This window comes from Zingiber officinale, chromosome 4A, assembly GCF_018446385.1.
Source record: "Zingiber officinale cultivar Zhangliang chromosome 4A, Zo_v1.1, whole genome shotgun sequence".
Lineage (NCBI taxonomy): Eukaryota > Viridiplantae > Streptophyta > Magnoliopsida > Zingiberales > Zingiberaceae > Zingiber > Zingiber officinale.
Window position 1 is genome coordinate 89300431 of NC_055992.1, and position 21971 is coordinate 89322401.

General features: G+C 38.4%; 1 protein-coding gene across 1 annotated transcript; it reads right to left on the bottom strand.

Annotated features, from left to right (window-relative positions):
- Positions 1 to 3152: 3152 nt before the first annotated feature.
- Positions 3153 to 4686, bottom strand: LOC121970116 (serine/threonine-protein kinase UCN-like). Its single transcript, XM_042520589.1, has one exon. It carries the CDS (start codon positions 4563 to 4565, stop codon positions 3327 to 3329), a length of 1239 nt encoding a protein of 412 aa, XP_042376523.1. The 5' UTR covers positions 4566 to 4686; the 3' UTR covers positions 3153 to 3326.
- Between the last annotated feature and the right edge of the window lie 17285 nt (positions 4687 to 21971).

The following is a 21971-nucleotide window of genomic DNA, read 5'->3' on the forward strand; positions in this document are numbered from 1 at the left end:
AAAATTACTACTCTAAATATATTGGGTCAAATTTATATTTGATAGTATATTTGCAATCAGGAAAACTAGACGAACATATAGGAACTGATTTCGTATTATTCCGAGATCTCTAAGTCCATTAACCGATTTTGGTCGAAATCAACTGATAGATTTTTCAAATAGAATGAAATCGATTCGACTAGAAAAAAAAATCAGTTGATTGATTTATTTTTCGAGTCGAAATGATTTTAGGATGAGGGTAGGAAGTGAGTACATGATTTGATAATTTTAAAACTATGATATATTATTCAGATATTTTAAAAACTTATCTACTAAATTCGATAAAAAGCTGAATCAGGTGTGTGGAGCAAATATGAATAAAGAGTATTTTCAAGACTTTATTGGTATTTGATTCTTTCTCAATTTTATAAATTTACCATATAATTATCAGTTAGACTACATCAATTGGAGTGACAAACTTGATGGATTTGATGAGATCAAGGATCAAATATCTAATCATTCGAATCGATTAATTCTGGGATGATCGGTGATCTCATAGAAGTTTTCCATTAATTATCAGGATAAATTTATAATACTCATAGCAGACAATTCATCAACCCAGTATCCTAGATTTATCGTTTCACAGGACGAAAATATGCTACAATGCGCCGTATTTAGAAATCAAATTATGGATGATTGAGAGACTGCAGGAATGACATGCACCGTAACCCAAGAGACGATGAGAATGAGTTGGTGGACTTAGAGTTGTGGACTCATTAGATCAAGAGTTTGGCTTGGATCTAGTTGATGCATTAACTTGAGGGGTTCGGTGGACTTGAGAGTTGGAGACTTGGATAGAGTTATCGTTTGAATCTATTTGTTGGACTAGAAGCTTGACAAGGAACTTCTGTAGAGTTGAGGAGACGAAATCCTTAAGATAGGAGAGCTACCGATGGTCTTAGTTGTGAAGTCTTTGATTAGCATTTGATCGACTATCTTGGGTCGTAACCTTTGCATGAGCTCACAGCGATGTGTCTTATTTAGAGGGACCACTCGGTTTACTAAAAGTGGTTTTCATGATTAGTTGATTGGATAGAGGGTTTAAACAAAGAGAATGATTATGTTTAATCAACAATCAATTTGATTTTTGATAAACTAGGCTTGAATAGTTGACTAGTAGTGATTTTCAATGATAACATAGCTTGTTCCATCCAACTCTAGTGGAACCATCTTTAGAGTTATAATGAATCGGATGTTCGTGAATAAATTTGATATTCAACTTGGTAAGAGTTTATTTTTGTTTGTTCAATATATACAATATCAATTAAATAAATAAATTTAAACAACTTATTAAACTAAACAAATAAATTTAAATTAACATATATATGTTCAACTCCTTAATATTCGTCAACATGATTGTAAACAATGTTCTTGAACAATATATATCAATCATATTCATTAATAAAATTATTATCAATAACTAAATAAACAAAGAAAAATGAATAAATAAATTTGAATTATCAAACTCAATAATCAATAAAAAAATTCAAACAATCAAAAAAATTTAAATTGAGAGCTCAATAATATTTAAATAAACTAAATACAAACTAAGCAGGAGAGCAGATAAGGCCCAACCTCCGATCGGATCCTAAATTTTTTATTCTCTCATGTGGACATATTCGATTTCTACTATATACAATGCGGAGGAGGAGCTATAGGGTGGGCATCTCGGTGTTCTTCGTGGCATTCCTCTTGCTCAGAATACCTCTTCTTGGCTAACCTTGGTTGATTTTCTCTCTCTTTTTTATTACTTCCTTCTTTTCTTGTCAATTTTTGTTTGTAACGATAGGATTTATTCTGTCTGTGTTTCTCTTGAGTTCTTGAGTTTATTGGGTGCATGTTTGATGCAAGAAACAGGAAACTTGTTTCAAAATATTTTTTTTTATGCGGCTTTGAATTTGAAATATGTTAGCACTTATGCTCTATCATTAACCTCTACTTTTATATGAGTGTCTATATATTAACATGATCTCGCAACTATTTTGACATTTAAATTAGTTTGGAGGCAAACTTGTTTTAGTAAAAGCTTCTTTTTTTCCCTCATAACCCTTTACTCTTCCCGTGTTATATTATTGAAAAAAAAATTAAAAAGGCGCAGTTATAAATTTTAAAATATATAGATTTTTTTTAAATGCCAAAAGGAGACTAGATCTCGATTAAAGAAAATAGATCGTAAATTATTTATAATTATAATTGAATCTTAGTGGTGATTTAATCGTAATTAATTATAATTTTTTCTTTGATTCATCGTTCTTCCTAATTATAATTTAGATTAGGATGAATAATTAAAAGTAATTTGGAGGGCGCTCGAGACTGTAGACCCAGAAAGGATTCACAATCAATTACGATCAGACCGCTATTAAGATTGGACTATAATTATAAATGATTCATCTCTTGATCCACTTTTATAATCAATCAAATGATCGATACCCCAAGAAATAATCATTGTTGTCATATATTTTAAAAATATTAATTTTATTATTTTTATACGAATATTTGAGACTTATTTTTTTATCAAACCTTTCAAAGTCTAAGCCCCGTCCTTAAAATTAAGCCAAGCGCATAAAAAATAAATCAAATTAAATTTAAATAATTATTTTAATGATTTAATTCCTTTTAGGTTCTATTTGAACATCCTACGAAGCTTGAATACAAAGCTAAATTCAAGCTTTGTAAGCATCTTGAAACTTTTTTTATACTTTAAAGGAGGATAGATCTTCTTATCTACCATAAAATGAATCATAATTAATCATTTATAATTATGATTGATTGGATCATAATTATAATTTGATCGTAATTAATTATGATTTTTTTAATTTTATCGTCCTTCTAAATTATAATTTTGATCCAAATAGATGACCGAAGGTTGTTCGGAGGCCACCGACGATAGACAAGTAGTTAGGCAGCCTGATACTGAACGGGGATAATTTTCGACTATTTCGACCCAAATTACAATTTGAGATGGACGATGGATTCCACAAAAAAAAATTATAATTAATTATTATGACTAAAATCTTACCGTAATTATGAGTGATTCCTCCTAGTTCATTGTTTGTTTATAGACCAACAGATTTGAGCTCTCGTTAAAAAAAAAAAAAAACCCTGAAATTATGATGCAGTAGCACGGACGTTCAATTATTTTTCAGACAGGTATTTTTCCGCATTCGGTAAAAGAACCCAAGTCTGTTTACACATAAATATGGCAAAATTACAGATTGACCCTTGTCTTGGTGTTGGTCTGATGTAAGCCATTTTAACCTAACCTTTATTGATGAATTCAGTCACCGTCAGAACCCCTCCAACGACTCCGACGACCTCGACGGTGGCACCAGTCGCTCTCGTTGCCGGAGCTCCTTTAGATAGTCGCGGACGTCGTTGCAATTCTGCCGCTCCACTTCCTCTTCCTCGTCAATTACCGGCGCCAGGAACGGAGGCCGCGCCACCTCTGGCAAAAGCTCCCATTTCACCCCATCGAAGAAAGGGTGCGCCTTCACCTCCTCCGCACCCCCACTAAACCCTAATCTCCTCTCCGGGTCCTTGACCACGAGCCGCTCGATAAGGTCAGTGAGATCGGTGCGCCGCCGGCCTGGGAACATTGGCGGCAGCGTAAGAATGTTGCGCAACGTCTCCTTCCTGTTCCGCCCCCGGAAGGGCGTCTGTCCGTATGCCATTTCGTACGCCAGGATCCCAAGCGCCCACCAGTCCACCGCGAAGCCGTGCCCTTCGCCGCGCACCACTTCCGGCGCCACGTACTCCTCCGTCCCCACGAACGAGAACGACCGCTCGTCGTCACCACCGGATCCTTCTCTGGATTTCGAGATGGACGAGGAACTCGTCCTACGGCGACTCGCCGGGGAGACTCTCGCCGACCTCCCTTTCTTGATCTGGTCGTCCGCGGCGCCGAAGGAGAACACGCGTGTGAGTTTCCTCCGGGGGGCGTGGCTGTGGTTGTCGGAGGGAAGTGGAGGAGGAAGGGAGGAGTGGGTGGTCGATCTGGCAGGGAGGTGGCGGGAGAGATCGAAATCGGCGAGCATAATATGGCCGGATGAACGGAGGAGGACGTTCTCTGGCTTGAGGTCGCGGTAGGCGACGCGCATGGAGTGGAGGTGGGCGAGGGCGGTGACGATTTCCGAGAGGTAGAAGCGGATCGCGTCCGCAGAGAACGCCTCCTCGTTGGAAGGAGAAAGGGAGCGGCGGAGGGCGTGGAGGTCGCCGCCGGGGCAGAAGGGGATCGCCCAAGCGAGGAGGTCCGGCGTCTCGACGGAGCCAAGGAGGGAAGGGAGAAACGGGTGGTGGTGATCACCGGGAGCGGCGGAGAGGCGGGACAATAGGGATAGCTCCCAGCGGGCGCGGCGGAGAGCGTGGGGTTTGACGGCGGACTGCTTGTCGAACACCTTGAGGGCGAAGAGCGTGGGGAGGCGACTGCCGGGTGCGGCGCTGACGAGGAAGACCGAGGCCATGGCTCCACGGCCCAGGACGCGAACCGCCCTGATCTGGTTCAAATCCAACACCACCTCCTCATCCATTTGAATTTGGATCAACCAACCTATACAATGCAGGTAACGTCTTTGAGTGTTTGCCTCAATGGTCTCTGTTTCCACATCTCGCTCGATTCTTGTTCTTCTTGAAGCAGCTCAAGTGCTCAAGCTCCGTGTGTTCCTTGTATGTTTGGTTGCTTGTATATGGTGGTGGAAGAGTGGAGTTGGAGAAAACGACAGCTTCAGGATTCGAGTTCAAGTGATAAAGAATTAGAACTCTGGTAAGAAAATTCAATTGTCCTCTTTGACCTTTAGGATAGAAAATAATATTGCATTATTATCTTTTTAGAAGTATATATTTCTTTCTTCTAAACCTGGTAATGCCCTGAACCTATGATTTAGTCAACGTATGACGAATGATTTTTTTATTTTTTTTTTTGATATTTCAACTTTCACATGGAGGTATGTAAATCTGAGAGATTTAAATGTTCTTGTTGCATGATAAAAGAAACCTCCAACACGAGCTGAGGATCATCTATTTGATGTTTTTGTTCAGCTCAATCATGAGCACAGCCTGTTTATAGAGATCTAGTTCAGTTAGATGTGATCAATCTCCACTTGTTACGGCGTTGATGATTCCTTTGCCACCGTGTTATCTCTTAATTTAGAATTATTAGTTAAAATTTCTTTTATGCAGTAGGACTGATCGTGTTTAGATGATGTAGAACAGTCAAAACCTTCACATTTTTTTTTTTTCCTTTTAGATGATGATGATGACTGCGAGAGTGTTTGTCTTAAGTAAGGTCTATCAAGTGTTTTTTTCTGACTATAAAAGTGACAAATAGATGCATCACTATCATTTGAGAATATGCCAGCCATGAGAAGAGCGCTGTATATATATATATAAATAGTTACAAATAGTCATAGTTCGCACTGTAGTAATCATCATCTCAATAATGTTTAGCAGCTGATTCGATTTTAGGTATCAACTTTCATATACTGTCCATTATCTTTTCAGCAGAAGAAAGGATGTATAAAAAACTCACATAATGCATTGATTAGTATTGAAAATAACATATTGTGCCTACCTAATTTTGAACATAACAAAAGCCCTCACAAGAACCACTGAAAAAAGATTGGTATGGTAAAAAGGCTCTAATTCTTAGATAAGATGTCACAGTGGAGCTTTGTAACTCTAATGATACAAATGCTAATGTATAAAAGTTGTATTGTATTCATAGTCATGACCTCTACTTAATTGATGTGGTTTAGTGACCTTTGCCGTCCATCATTTGGCATTGGGAATTTGAAATTCTAACAGTGGGGGCAGAGCTGCTTCAGTTTCCACCTAGAAAACTTTATCTTAGTGTTGTTGAGCCACATTCCCCATTGTTATAAGGAAAGGTTGAAATAAAGATAGGCTGAAGGATTTCATGCTTTAAGCTACAAGGTAAGCGTGGTTGCTTACCGACTCTCCGGTAGGCCTTCATATGCTTTTTCTTCTGCTTACAATATTGGTGTGGTTCGTACAAATGGAGACATCTTATTATTTCTAAACCTAATCATGCAATAAATGGGCCACTCATTGAAGCTGACCAGTGACCTCCTTGAATAATTTAGGAACGGATATTGGTCAAGGCCTGTGAAAAAATCATTAGGGTTTCATAGGTAAGTTTCAGTGATATTTGTTTCCTTGATACGAATTCAGGTGGTGTTAAAACCCCATTCGTACGACAACGTTCTCCATTTCAGCAGCAACATTCTAATCAAGAACATGCCAGAAAGATAGTATTACCAATCTTAAACAATAAGATATCAAAACTATGAGTAAACTTTTATCTGCTATCCAACTTCTTTAAAAAATAATTGCATCAAAGAAAAACTATGGAAATGTATCACAAAACTTGTATGCCACACTGGGAGAATGCAGAGTGCCTGACATATCTAGTTTGACTCATAGCCATCAATTGATTTGTGGCGTATAATTGGTACTTGATATAGGAGAAAGCTTTATAACCTCACAAGATAGTTGCACCTTCAACACAAACCACAAAGCTGCAATTGGACTGGAGGAGCAATAAGAGATATAAAGATACTACAAACATTATCCAAGAAATAGTGTTCTCTATGATCACAGTTGTTACTTTAAGTTTACAGAAATAAAGATGAGCTACCTCTCTTAGTCCACTATCAATTACACTTTGTCCTCCCTGTAAAATTACATTGACATCAGATGTAGAAAAGCTAGCAACTTCACAAAGATTTGAAAAAAACTCGGAAGGTCGACAGCTCGGAAGGTCGGCAGGCCGGAAGGTCGATTGGTTCAGAGGTCGAGAATATCAACAACTTGGTGGATCAGCAAATCAAACTGGCTGGGAAGGTCAGAGATTGTTGATACGCGACTGGAAGCTATGTTGACCAAGTTTTGAAGAGTGTCACATGACCCCCTATATTGATCGAACCTTGACCTTGCCACATGGCTTCTTTGTTGACCAGGTCACCTTCACATGGGCCCTTACTTACCTCTATATCATAAGCATCCCCTTCAAGTCTAGTCGAAGGAGGGTGTAGGTTGACTGACTAGATATATATTCTGTTCAACGAACGTCCAAGTCCATGCGGTTGAATACCTCCAGGTGGCTGAGTACCTCTAGGTCAAGCTCATGGCTGAGTCATAGTCAGAGAAATAACCGCCAACTCCATCCCCGATAGGGAAAATGCTCAATCCGCGACTATGTCCGAGTCAGAAGTGAATAATAATGATCGATCTCCCGACTCCCAAGTACCCACGGAGTTAGAGAGAGAATAGCTTAATCCACGATTATTTCTAAGTCGAGAGAGAATAATAAGCTCGATCTCACGACCCTCGAGTACCGGTAGAGTCGGAGAGAGAATAAGTTGATTCGAGACTATATCCAAATTGGGAGATAGTAAAAAGCTCAATCTCACGATTCCTGAGTACCGGTGGAGTCGAAGAGAGAATAAGTCGATCTGTGACTATGTCCAAGTCGGGAGATAATAATAAGTTTGATCTCACGACTCTCGAAGACCGGTGGAGTCAGAGAGAGAATAAGTCGATTCACGACTATGTCAAAGTTGGGAGATAATAATAAGTTCGATCTCACGACTCCCGAGTATCTGTAGAGTCGAAGAAAGACCTTCGGAGGATGATCCACCGGTGAATTGGTAGAGAGGAGAAATCATCGTCACTTGGAACACCACTCGAGAATCGTTGAGTGTTCCAATCGTGAAATACTTGTGATTTTGGTTTAGTTACCGCTTAGGGAAGCTAAACGCTTTCATACCTTTTAGTTAGCTCCCGCTCGGAAAGGCTAAGTAGTTCAGACCTTTATTAGTTGAGTTTATTATTCCCACTTGGAGAGGCTGAGCCCTTTCGGACATTTGGTTAGTGGAATTTCATTCACCCGAGATGGACTGTCGATCAACCTGAGCTTTTCATTCCATAAGTGTATGTACATGGCAGTCGCAGTTAGAGCAAAATCGAAATGTAAGGATACTTATTAGGTCCTGTGGGGCTGTAAATGGTTGACACTCTATGGTCAATCCAACTTCTTTCCATTCAAATCTTGAAGATAATAACTCCCAAAGTTTAGCTTGTAGATGACTCAGTAGGGACCTCCCCATTGTGGTTCAAGCTTATTGACATCGTCGATCGGTTTGACTTTTCGCCATACGAAGTTGCCTACTTGGAATAATCGAGGAATGACTCTTTTATTGTACATTTGCCTAATATTCTATTAATAGGCCATAAGCTGAATGATAACTCTCTCTTTGACTTTTATTACAAGGTCAAGGTTGAGAAGTTGACAATGAGCATTGTTTTCATCCTCATAGATATGTCGTCGAATGGATTCTTCTCCCACCTCAATCGGAACCATGACTTCTCCTCCATAAACTATGTGAAAAGGAGTTTGACCGGTCCTTTCTCTTGAGGTTGTCCGATATGCCTAGAGGATACTCGAGAGTTTTCAACCCAACTGCTTTTCGTATGGTCCAGTTTGACTTTGAGACCGCGAATGATCTCTAGGTTGACTACTCCTGCTTGTCCATTACTTTGGGGGTAAACTACTAATGTGAAGACATGCTGAATGTCAAACCCTTAGCACTATTCATTAAGCTCGTGTTCTTGAAACTACCGGCCATTATTAGATAGATACCAACTTATGCGGAATTCCGAACCGACAAATAATATTTTGCCATAAAACTTGCATCACTGCTTCTTCAGTTATCCGAGTCAAGACTTTAGCCTCAATCCAATTGGAAAAATAGTCGACAATAATCAAAAGAAATTTCTTCTGTTGCAACCCGATCAAGAAGGGTCCCACTATATCCATCCCCTATTGATGAAGAGGTAGGAGATGGTGGACATTTTGAGAAGCTCGATCGGATGATGGGAAAGATACTGATGCTTCTGACAATGTTCACACACAACTACAAATTTGGTGGTATCAACTTGCAAGGTTGACCAAAAATAATCGGCTAATAAAACTTTCTGAGTGAGCGTCCGACCTCCTATATGATTGTCGCAGATGCCCTTATAAATTTTTCACATGACATAATTAGTGTCATCAGACCCAAGACACTTAAGGAGAGGGTGAGAGAAGGCTTGCTGATATAGATGATCACCGATAAGAGTGAACCGAGGGGCCATTCTTTTTAATAACTAGGTTGGTTTGAATCAGTGGGCAAAATGCCATGTTGGAGGAAAGAAATGAGAGCTCTCTAGTCGAGGCGGAAGGTCAACAAGAAGTTACCACTTGCTGCTCCAATGCACCTCTTATCGCAGTAGTCACGATCCGATCTAAGTCGTTTTGCGCTATGGTTATGGTGGCGGCCCTCCCTGTGTCATCCATCTGAGTATCTTGATTCAAGTATACAATTCTACAGACGATGCCAATTTGATCTGGTTTGAGTGTCTCACCATGATGACACAATGGCAAAAATCCACCTCGATATCGGTCCAGAAATCTTACCACGATGATGTGGCAGTAGAAATCCATCCTACTATCAAGAACGATGACATCGAGTAGACCTTCTCCTAAATTTCTTCTCGTAGCGCGGTGATTCTCTACGAAGAGTAACAAACATCAAAGGGTTCGTCGGGAGGCTCGATGAGGCCACTTCAATGCCTATGTTAGCATGGAGATTCGATAGAGATAAAATGGAGAAATGATGAGAAAAATGTCACAAAGTAGATGATCATATGAGATGATAGCATAATCCCTCCTCCTTGGAGAGTCTCCTCCCCTTATCTTATAGGGAAAAGCCCAAGAGACTCATCCTTAAAGAGTCATTAAAAGAAGCCCAAGAGAATCATCCTTAAAGAGTCATTAAAGGGCAAAGCCCAACAGACTTACCCTTAAAAGTCATTAAAGGTCATTAAATAGACATTATCATCATGCCTTTTAATGTTAGTAATGTCGCACGTTGGAAACTCGATAGGTCGGTGACTCGTCTAGTCGGAAGGTTGGTTGATTCGAAGGTCGGGAAGATCGACAACTTGGTGGGGTCGACAAATTGGACTGATTCGGAAAGTCAGAGATTGTTGATACACCACGTGGAAGCTATGTTGACCAAGTTTTGAAGAGTGTCACATAGTCCTTATATTGACTGAACCTTGACTTTGCCATATGACTTCTCTATTGGCCAGGTCAAGGACCCGGCATATGGCCCTTACTTACCTCGGTATCATTGCATAAGCATGCATCTTATTCTCTAGGTTGACCCACCATTTATATGTTTTAACAAACACAATCTGAGAGGAACTGCAAAAAATGTTAGTAGTTTATTGTCATCAAAGGCAACAAGACTTCTCAACTCCACCTCTGTTCATAATCCTAATATTTAGGAACAACATATTAATATGATTACCTGGTATTAGCTTACAAAGCCTTGGATCAATATGAATTGAAGAAATTCACAGAACTATATCAATAAAAAAAACATGTAAAAATTTCACCACCAAGTTTCCAGATTTTGGTTCAACATTTATAAAGAGACCAACTCCTTGCAAATTTCCGTCGCTTCCTATTCTGGAACTTTGATATTCCTGCATAATAGAAAGTTCAAAAAACAATCAGACATTGCAGAATGACAGGAACCGAGATAGCTTTCAGTTAACAATGAGAATGAATGTAGAAGTTCTACGGAATCAAAATTGCTGCACAAAAGCCCAGACTCTAAATTTTACACTCATGCTTGTTAGACTGAATTTTAGTACTGATATAAATCATTCATCAAGCTATATGAAAATATATAGATCAAGTAAACATTGAGTTTGCTCTAGGATTTAGGACATTCTCTTCCGAGTTACTGATAAAGGGAAAATTTACCTTTGGACTGACAATTCTTGTAAAAGGATCACCAAGAGTTGCAAGGATGCCACTGATTTTACTGTATGCTGCATCTGCTGACTTAAGCGGAAACAAGTCGACCATAGGAAACTCAGTAGTATTATAATCATTGTACCAAATTAAACTTCTGTTGGAAGATGGTGAAAACTTCCCAATCGTAAAAGATTTATGAATTGTTGAAAAGAAGACTCTTTAAGAAACGAAAATGGAGATTTGATGGAGAGTCTAAAGTTACCTATTCTGAGGAAAAACAATACGCTTGACGGTTAAACCTAGGATCAATGAGGGTTTCATAAATTAAGCCCCAAGCCTCCACCAACGTTCTTTGAACCACGTTCACCTGAAGGAGAAATACAACGCCATTTGGAAAACGGAGCATGCTGATAAAAGAACCATTTCATTTAGGCCTGAGAGGAATCATTCGACATGTGAGACTACGCGTGAAAAGTACTTAATATCTTCTCCCAAACCTATAACTGATCCATCACCATTCTTATCATCCATTCAATAAAAGAAAACTCAGGCAACTCGCAGGTTAGTTTTCTGTACCAGACATTTTAGTAAGCCAAGATATCGCACGCCGTGTCTGTTTCAAACTGGAATCGCGAATTCTCAAAACCAGTCAACATTAACATCAGTAATCGGATCGACACTTGCCTCTCGTGCACGAGAAACAGGGAAAGCAACTGTGAGAGACTCGGCTAGGGCAGAAGCGTCGCATCAGTAAGCACGACTGCTTCACCATAAAGTGATTAAGTACGCAGGGGTAGTGATGACAATTTTCCCCGCGGGTTTGGGTCCTGCGGGGAAAACCTGAAATGGGGATGGGGATCCCTGATTTTTCGGGGATGGGGCGGGTTTGGGGCGGGTATGGGAATATTATCCCCATCCCCGAACCCGTCCCGAATATTATTATTATTAATACTAATAAATAATAATATGATTTTTTTAAAAAGTATTAATATTAATATTAAAATTTTTGAAAATATTATTAATAATAATATTATTAATAATAATATTATTAATATTGATATTAATATTAATATTATCAATTGACCCAAACAAACCACAGACACTAGAATAGCTCATGCCAGATTGTCAGGTCAGATTACATGTATTAATATTAATATTAATATTGATGATAATATTGATATTAATACATGGCAGTTAAACTTTCACCTCCATGGATTGCAATTGATGATACAGTAGCTACCATTTTGGTGTTTCTGTGTCTGTGATTTGTTTGGGTTAATATTCTACTGTTTCTGGTGTCTGTGGTTTGTTTGGGTCAATTTGGAAATGGGGCGGGGATGGGGAATTCCCGAACCCGAAAAAATAAGAATGGGGCGGGGATGGGAATGACAAACCCGCCCCCGCCCCGCCCCATTGCCATCCCTACGCAGGGGTAGATTTAAGAGTTACATTTGATTAACGCATATAAAATTAATTGTTATTAAAAAATTTATATATAAAGAGAGAATTGTTATGCTACGGACTATTTCCTACGGATTGCTACGGACTTTGTCATATCATTTTCATTTTAATTTTTTAAATGTAACTTTTCCTTTTTTTTTTCTCTCCTGCTTCTTCGTTCTCGCCGCGCCTCGTCACAGCACCTCGTCGTTCCTCTCGTTGCCGAAACCATCGTTCGTGTGCTAAACGTGCCAGGCGGCCATCGTGCCAGCCTCGCGGCCGGCCACCCGCACATCGCCCACCGCCACCCACCCGTCCTCGCCCGGCCGCCGGCCATCTGTCCACCGCCGACGGCCTCCGGTCGCCTGGACACACCCACACTATAGGCCATGGGGTGAACCCGTCGGGGATCGCAGCATAGATTCCGGCTGCTGCCGCTTGCCCACCGCCGAGCTGAGAGGAAGTCTCGGTGGCAAGGGGATCTGCCCACCGCTGGATTCCGGCCACGATCGCGTCGGAATCCTGCTGAGATCTCACCGGAATCTGGTGCAATCGCCAGATTGGGACGCGGCGAGAGAGACGCAGGCGCGTGAGGAGGATCGCGGCGAGAGAGAGACGAGGCGCGCGAGGAGGATCGCGACGAGAGAGACGCGGGCGCGCGAGGAGGATCACGACGAGATAGACGACAGGCGCGCGAGGAGGATCGCGGAGAGAGAGAGAGAGCAGGCGGGCGAGGCTTCGGCCGGGACGAGAGAAAAAGAAAATAAGAAAAAAAAAAAAAAGGATGACGCGATAAGAAATAATGAGAAAGAGTTTGTCCGTATGATTCCGTAGATAAAGGTCCGTAGGATAACAATTCTGTGTGTGTGTGTATATATATATATACATTGAGCGACATTTTGTACGTGACCGTGAGCGACACACAGACGTGACGTTGTCAGTTCGATTTCGCTACAAAAAAAATATGTCATTTATTCTCTCTCCCCTTCCGCCTTCTATTCAAAACTTCTGCGTGGGAAATTTCTCAAATTAAAATCTCCCTCGCCGCTCTCTCTCTCTCCCTCTCTCACTCCTTCCATCTCCGTCGTCTGTCGGACCTCGCGCTCTCGTCGGGAAAGTTTCACCGGCATCTTCAATCTCACAGCTACTATGAGAGCTTACCACTTCTCTTCATTCCCAATGGTAATTCGTTTTATTTTAATTAGTTATTCCCCACTGTTATAGCATACATATATTAGAAGAATTAATGCTATAACGTGCAGGGACGACGCCGGCTTCAAATGCCTGCAGGCTACAGTCACGTCTGCGCGTTAGCTGCTACACGTTGTAGCATCTACAACCGTGAAGCTACCACTTGGTAAGTTATTTTTTTGGTAGTTACATTTTCTAGCAGATATTACCCCTACAAATATTTAAGTTCATGTATATCAACTTGGTAAAAAATTATTTGAAATTATTTTTTACTGATGCAGCGCCTTTACTTCGATTTTAAACGTTGTAGCAACTACTTCGTAGCGAATTGTCCTTGTAGCTGCTACAACTTATAGCAGCTAACTTGAAATGGTGGTCGTAGAAAGAAAGAAGGATTTATGCTATGATGTGCAAGGCCGACGCCGGCTACAAACGTCTGCAACCACTTGGACTTTCCTTTGCTGCTACAAGTTATAGCAGTTACTTCGATAGTTAACTGCTACACCTTGTAGCAGCTAACTGTCCATATAGCTATTATAACGTGTAGCAGCTACTTTGACAGTTAACTGCTACACATTGTAGCAGCTAACTCTCTATATAGCTACTACAACTTGTAGCAACCGCTTGGTAAGTCATTTTTTTACTAGCAATATTTTCTAGCATATATTAACCCTAAAAATATTTTTGTAGTTATATATCAACTTGCTAAAAAAATATTTAAAATTATTTATGTTGCTGCAATGCCTTTTGCTGCTACACGTTGTAGCAGTTACTTTGAAAAATAACTACTACGTCTTATAGCAGCTAACTTTCCATGTAGCTGCTACAACGATGTAACAGCTCTTTCTTCGTTTACACTCAACAAGATGTCGTCAACCCATTTTCAACCAATAATATATCATAGCTAATCGCAATTTTTTATTTAGATCAATTAAATGAGGTTCTACACGTTGTAAAAGTAACTGTAGCACGTTGAAGCAGCTAGTCGTCAGAAGCTGCTACACGTTGTAGCAGCTTGTCAAGAGTGGCTGCTACATTGTATAGCGGTTACTTCTGATTAGCTGCTACACTTTGTAGCAGCTAATCCAGAATAGCTGCTATAACGCATAGTAGGTACTGTTGATCTCCAACTAACCTTTTCTTACCAATTATCTTTTTGCAATTATTGTGGAAATATATATACTGTGCAATTATATTTTTACCCTCATTGGCCAAAGGTTTAATCCCTAAACTCTCCATGTGAAAAATACTTCGAAAGAATTTCAATCATAGTAGATCGGTGCCCACACAGTGTATTCGTCAATCAATCTCACCACAATGACTTGTTTCTCATCCAAATCTTTGCCTCCATCGTAAGTATTCTGTTAGGGATGAAAGTTTTGAGTCATCTCGTTTTGTTTAGGGGTTTGAATTTTTAGGGTTTAGATTCGTCTCCTAGCTGCTGCAATGGGGTTTAATAATTTTAGGACTTTCAGGTTTAAGATTATGATTGAAGGAATAGAGTGTTTAAAAAAAATTTATCTTTGTTGTAGCAGCTATTGTAGTTGAACCCTATTGATTGATACAATATGGTTAAACCCTATAGTATCGATTGGCTTCTCGCTATTGTAGCAGATACTTGACCCTAACTGCTACAACGTATAGCAGCTACTCATGTTTAGCAGTAACTACACACATTGTACTACCTAGGAGAAATTATAGATATTGTAATGTATCATATTATGGTTAAAAATTAATAGTGTAAGATATCATAGTATGGTTGAAAACCAACTGCATTGCACTAAAGGTAACTGAGTATCACTAAGATCTTATGTATTTATTTGACAGAATTAAATGGCGAGCCAGAGAACTGCTGCTTCTCAGGCATACCATAAGAAAGTGCATTGGAAAAGTAATTACCCACACTTCAAGGGTTTTTTTATCATCACTACACATAAACGATCGACAGATGGAGATGATTAATGGAAGTCAATTTGCTTGGGGAGTAGCCATGCCTGAAATTACAAATATCCAAAGTCTTATACAAAATATGTTTGATAATTGGGATGTTGAAGCCAAATGTTTCATCTTTCATGATAAGGAGATTAGCTTCACAAGGAAAAATGTTTCACTGATTCTAGGGCTCTCAGACCAAAGCGATGTAGTAAATTTGCAGCAGCATGCTGCCACCACCCCACTATTTCTTCAACACTTCAGTAATGTGGAGTGTACACAAAAGGAGTTAGAGAACAAGATGATCAGCCTCAACAAACAACTTTCATCTGTTGAATCTGATATTCTCTTTTGTCAATTTTTAATATTGTATTTTTTTGTTTCTGTTTTATTTACTACTATCAGCAGTATATCTAGATTACCTACACAATCATTAATAGATTGTGTAGATGATTTTGCTAATTTAGGTAGATATAATTAGTGTAAGGCTGCATATGACTATATAAGCCCACAGTTGGAGACCATTGGTGTGATGCTTTCACAGAGGCCGAAACCAGAGGGCCTGGCGGGAAATCAAGCTCTCATGCTCAAAGGGTTTGCACATCTCCTAGCTGTAAGTGTTTAAATATAATGATAGTCTCATAAGATTTATGCAGAAAATATCTCATTTAAATAATTTTATTGTATTGCAGGTATGAATGTGTGAATATATCAGAATAATGGATCCTTACAGATTTCATGCCCTTCTAAGAATATGCAGATGGAAGTGGTCAGGCTCCCGTGTGGAGACAATAAAGTATAGGATCGCAGAATTACCTGCTGCCAAAATAATTGTTGATTTAAGTCCATCGGACCTAAAGACATATCTGCTCTCAAACGATTCCCTAGACAATGTTGTAGAGCATATAGATCAACAAATTGCTGAGGGGATTTTACAATCAGCTGCTGAGCAACATCCTGAACAAGTTCCTGAGCAATTTTCGGAGCAGACAGTCGATGCTCAGGAAAATCCCCAAGCATGTTCTGAGCATGAGAAAGAGGCTTGTATAAATTATCAAGTAAGGGAGGCCGAAATTGTTCATTTGGAGTCTGTGGTTGAGAGCAAGGACTGACTCATTACCCAGATGGAGACCAGAATTAGTAAGTTAATTGTTGAGATTCAATTATGTGCCAGTGATACAGAAACTTCATTAGCTTCCAAGGATAAAATAATTGATGAGAAGGATAAAATTATAGTTGTAAAAGATCAAATTATAACAGAGAAAGATAGAAAAATTAAAGATCTTCAAAGTCAGTTGCTTGCTAAGGTTATTGTGTCATTACCTGTCAATCGTCATTAACAAGGTCAAAAAGGTGTGCTACAAAGAGAAGAACACCCCCAACTGCCAAAGAGATTAAGGGAGTGTCCTTGGCCAAAAGGAGTAAAAGAGTCGCATTCCAAGATGAGCATGAGACAGAGATGGCCAAGGGCAAAGGAGAGGAAAATGTTGAGCCTCCTGTTAAAGTACAAGATGCCCCTATCTCATCTACTAATATAGCTACCACATCTTCATCAACTAAACTCTTGTATACACTTGTCAAACAAAAAACCAAAATCATTAAGTTAAGGTTTTAGTTGGTTAAATGTTTTATCTTTTAGTCATAATTCACATATAATTACTCACACAGAAAACTTGTCTCTATGTATTTGTTTAGCAAGCAAAGTCATATTTTAAGAAAACTAAAGATGATGTGGTGGCAGAGGCATTGTTGAAATTGAGTCAGATAAAGTGAGTCAAATGTTTGTTGAGTTATACACTTACTGTAATGCAAATACATGATGAATTATATTAATACTTCTATTGTGAACACAAGGATAAATTATATTGGAATTATCTTCTTATTGTATAGTCAAACAAATATTTCATATTGTTGAATAAAATCAACCATGACTGATTTAAAAGTTGCTATAATGCATAGAATTTCTGTAACTGCTCCAATTGTAACATCAATAGGTACTATTGATGTAAAACCAAATTTATGGGCATGTTTTATTTTTGGTTTATGCAGGGCTGCAATAAAGCCAATATGGTCTAACGGAACGATTTCATTGAATATGTCATCTTTCCTATGTATATTTGATTGGACTATCGACAGAGATGATGATTGCATAAATACATATTTTGCAATCATTGCAGAGGAAGTCAAATCTTCCGGCATACCTTATTGGTCATCTATATTTTGTCTTGCTGGTTTTGTTGTAAGTATAACACCAACTCCTACTATCTAGTTTTTTATTCTCCATATATTCCTCCAACAATGTTTGTGTGCATACACAGGATTTGTTTGCAATGGTAAACTATGAGGCATTTGGTCTATCAGCAAGCACTGACACTAATAAGCCAGTCAGATATATATTCTGTCCATTAAATAATACAGACGATCACTAGCACCTACTGATCATAGACCTGCAAGAAGGTCACTATATGCATTATAAATCCCTTGGAGCCTCAAAACTCTACACATCAAAGTTTCAAAGTTTTGTAAGTACCTGCCATATTGAAGAAATCATTATGTAATGGATTTATGTGTGTATTGATTACTTACACACTTCATCCTAATGCAGGTGGATTTTTTAAAAAATATGGACCCATCTTATTACGATATCTGGAATCCAGGGCTACCATCACTAATGTCAAGAGACTTTGACGTATCTATAGTCTCAAGTCCTACACAAGTAAAATCATAAGTATATGTTTATCTATGTTTTTTATACATCTCCACACTCCTTGTTGCAATTAGATTATTAACAGTGTGAAATCAACCCTTTTAGTTTAGATTGTGCAATTTTTATTATCTGATACGCCGAGAGTTTAATGTACAGAAGACCAAAAAACTTCGGACAAGCTGGAATGAGAGAATATAGTTTTCATGTTCGTCATAAGACTTTTACTAACAAACACTGGATTACTAACAAGTTGGTGGTGTAACTTTATTGTAAAACTGATTGTAAATTTATTATAAATCTCATAAATTTTACCTAGGTGGTGTAAATATTTTGTAATACTACTGTAAATATCTTGTCAAGCTACTATAGGGTATAGCAGCTAATATCGAGTAGCTGCTACACGTTGTTGAAGTTAATCAGCAGTAACTGCTACAACGTATAGCAATCAATCGACAGTATTGCTATAAGGGACAAATAAAAGTTGGATTAATCAATTATAAATCACCTGTAAATGTATTGTGAAGATGGCAAGTCCACCTTGTAGCAGCTAACTGTCCATGTAGCTGCTACAACATCTAGCTCCCGCTTGATAAGTCATTTTTATAACAGCTGTATTTTCAAGCACATATTACCCCTAAAAATAATATTTTTATGTATATCAACTTAGGAAAAAAATAATTTGAAATTTTTTTTAATCAACAGTAACTACTACAATGTTGTAGTAGCTAATCGCAGTAGTTGCTACACGTTGTAGTAGCTACAACATAAAGTATAACACTATAGTGTAAATGCTAGACATTTAGCATCTAATTTGTAGTAGTTGCTACAACGTGTAGCAGCTTATTGCTAGTAGCTGCTACAGGGGACAAATACATAATGTTGGATTACAACGCGTAGCAGCTTCTATCACCATCTCTCTTTCTTCCAATTCTTAATTAATGGATATGAGGGTCTCCATAAATTATATAATTTCAAATTATATAAGTGGCCATTGAATTATTAATAGAGATTATACCTTCTAAGCTGCCTCGGCAGTAGCTGCAACAAGTTGTAGCAGATTACGTCTCTGAAATAGCTGCTACAATGTGTAGCAGCTAATCTGCATTGATCACCTCTCTAAAATAGTTGTTATAATTATCTTTGTTATTGCAGGTTCTAACAACACGACCGTTGAGGGAGGCCGACGAGTCATCCCAAGACCCCAAAGAAGGGGAAGAGGTTGATTCATGGATCAGTATCACGAATCTAGCACAAGGTATTGCATTATTATCTCCCACAGGAGAATCCATAATCTAAATTTGACAAGTTTAGGACAATGAAGGAAAAAGTGTTTAGGATGTCATCTATATAAGGGTTTAATTTGCATAAATTCCAGATCTAAATTGCGAGGCGTGGTGAAATTTATTACAGGGAAGTGAAATATCATTTACAGGTAGCACATTATATGGAACAAGGGGAGTTGCTAAAATGTAATTATTATTATCATGATGATGTTGTAGCAGTTACTCGTCCATAAATGTTACAACACATACTTCATTCTGTAGCTGCTACACGTTGTAGCAGTAACTGTGCAGTTGCAGCTATAACATGTAGAATTTTAAAATTTGTAAAAATAAAACAGTATTCACTGGACAGTGTTGCATATTATTAATTTTTTTTATCAGTGTGTAGGCACTATAGGGCTAGTAATATTTTTGATTGAAACATTTTAAGCTGCGACACGTTGAAGTAGCTTTTGTACCTTAGGTGCACGGAAGAATTCAATATTCGACGGTTGGTTATCCTTATCTTTACTATCTGTCTTATGATCTTATTTTTTCCCAGGTGTTAATGAATTATAGTGACTCTTTTGATGACACATGGTATTGAAAAGACGCTTCCATTTGACTTGTCTTTATCAAGAGTTAGGGTTGCTTGAGCAATTGAGCCTCTTTTCCTATAAATCACCTATTAACCTAACAGACTCTTTCATGTTGCCTTGCCTTTGGTCCATATTGTAGCTCTTTAATGATCATGTCTTACTTTAGCAGGAGGACGAAACCCACTCTGGGGGGGTGTTAAAGAACCCCCCCATCGAAGAGGATTCAAGCTTTATGTATTCTTCCCTTGAAAGATCATATGTATCAGTAAATTCGTCTGCTTCTCGGTTTGTATTATTCATTTTTCTTGTATTATATATATATATTCTTGAAATCAAAAATTTTCTAAAATAATCGTAACAGGTATCTCAGTCTAGCCATGGAACATCATGTTGTTTGTGGTTATATTAAGATTCTCACAGAATAATGGAACCAGGTGAGGAAGGAGTTAGAAGCTGCCCTTTTTCGAGAGAAAAAGAATCCAACTAAACTTGTGCAGTTGTGACGACAATTGCCCCAAGTCAATGGGGCATTAGAGGATGCTATAAATCAAAAGAATGAGTGAAATATCATTCTTTATGAAGCTCAGCCTCACATCTCCCTAGCGATGTTGCCCTTCTAGGAGAGAAAAAGAATCAAACTGGATTTGTCGAAGTACGACGATAACTATCTCAATTTAATGTAGCATTAAAGAATGCTATAAAGCAAATGATTTTAGCATTAGTGTTTATATTAACTTTTTAGCTTAAGATCTTATTTATCTTACGTTATTATCTATGTTTAGAATATTAATATTCTTCTATTCATGTATATCAAACCCAAGGTGAACAGTGCCCGAGGCTCCTTCCATAGTATGGAAGGCACTTTCGCACTGTTCATAGAAGACACCTTCAATGCCATGAAAGACACCTTCCGTAGGATAAAATTTAGCCTTCGTCATAGATAAAGAGCAGGTGGTTCGAGATCAGATTTCTCACATTAGTGGCGCCTTCAAAGCTATGGAAGGCGCCTTCCATGTTCAATAAAAGAATGTTTCACCCAAGACTTCAACAAGAATTTCCATACGAGCTTCTACATGTCCAATCGAGTTTTTGACTGCTCCAGTTTACTATTGTTGCCCTGCTATGACTCTACTATGCCCGGCTGCCGTCGAGAAGTCGTCCAAACACTGAGCTCGAAGTAGACCGTCTACGAAAGTGTTTAGTAACCTAACTTAATTTATTGTACTTACTTTCAACAAACAGGAAGTGTAACGTGCACTTCTCCTACTCTCTTTGTATTCGATTACTCTTTTGGTGGTTCTAGAAGAGGTATTAGTGAATTACCCATTGATAGATCCACAGGACTTGGGTTTTGGAGTAAGAGCCACCGAAAGCTCCGAACTAAGTAAATCCTTGTGTTCGTGTTTTTTTATTTTTGTCTATTTCTTTTTTCACTGCGTACTCTTATTTTTAAAATGAAAAAGACAAGCTTTTCAAAACCACATGATTCACACCCCCTCTCCTCACGTGTGTCTCAATCCAACAGTACTAAGTCCCAAACCTAATTTCTTTCAAAATAACCTAACTCTTCTTACATTGCAATCACTCAGTCAGACTCAAACAATACATCATTTAATATTTTGGATTCAATTTTAGATATTAAAGAGATTTGGTTTAGGTTTCTAAAGGTTGATTGGGTTTGGACTCTTAATTCAAGATTTTCTATGATTCGGTCAATTGGATGATTTGTGTTTACACATATTGTTCTTGGATTGGTTTCTACTTCTTTCTCATTTTAACTTTCTTCTTCTTGATGAGTTGAACTAGGTTGATTATTTATTTTCTCAAAATTAATTAATTCTTTATTTCGATTAGGATTATTAGGGTTAGTATTGTCATAAAAAATAACATTAGTTGTTTCTTCAACTTTTAGAGTAGTTTTGTTATATACTCTATAGGCGTTATTGGTCGATGAGTACCCAAGAAAAAAATCCTTA

Coding starts and splice junctions, on each gene's coding strand:
- LOC121970116 (XM_042520589.1), bottom strand. CDS start 4,565: ATGGATGAGGAGGTGGTGTTGGATTTGAACCAGATCAGGGCGGTTCGC.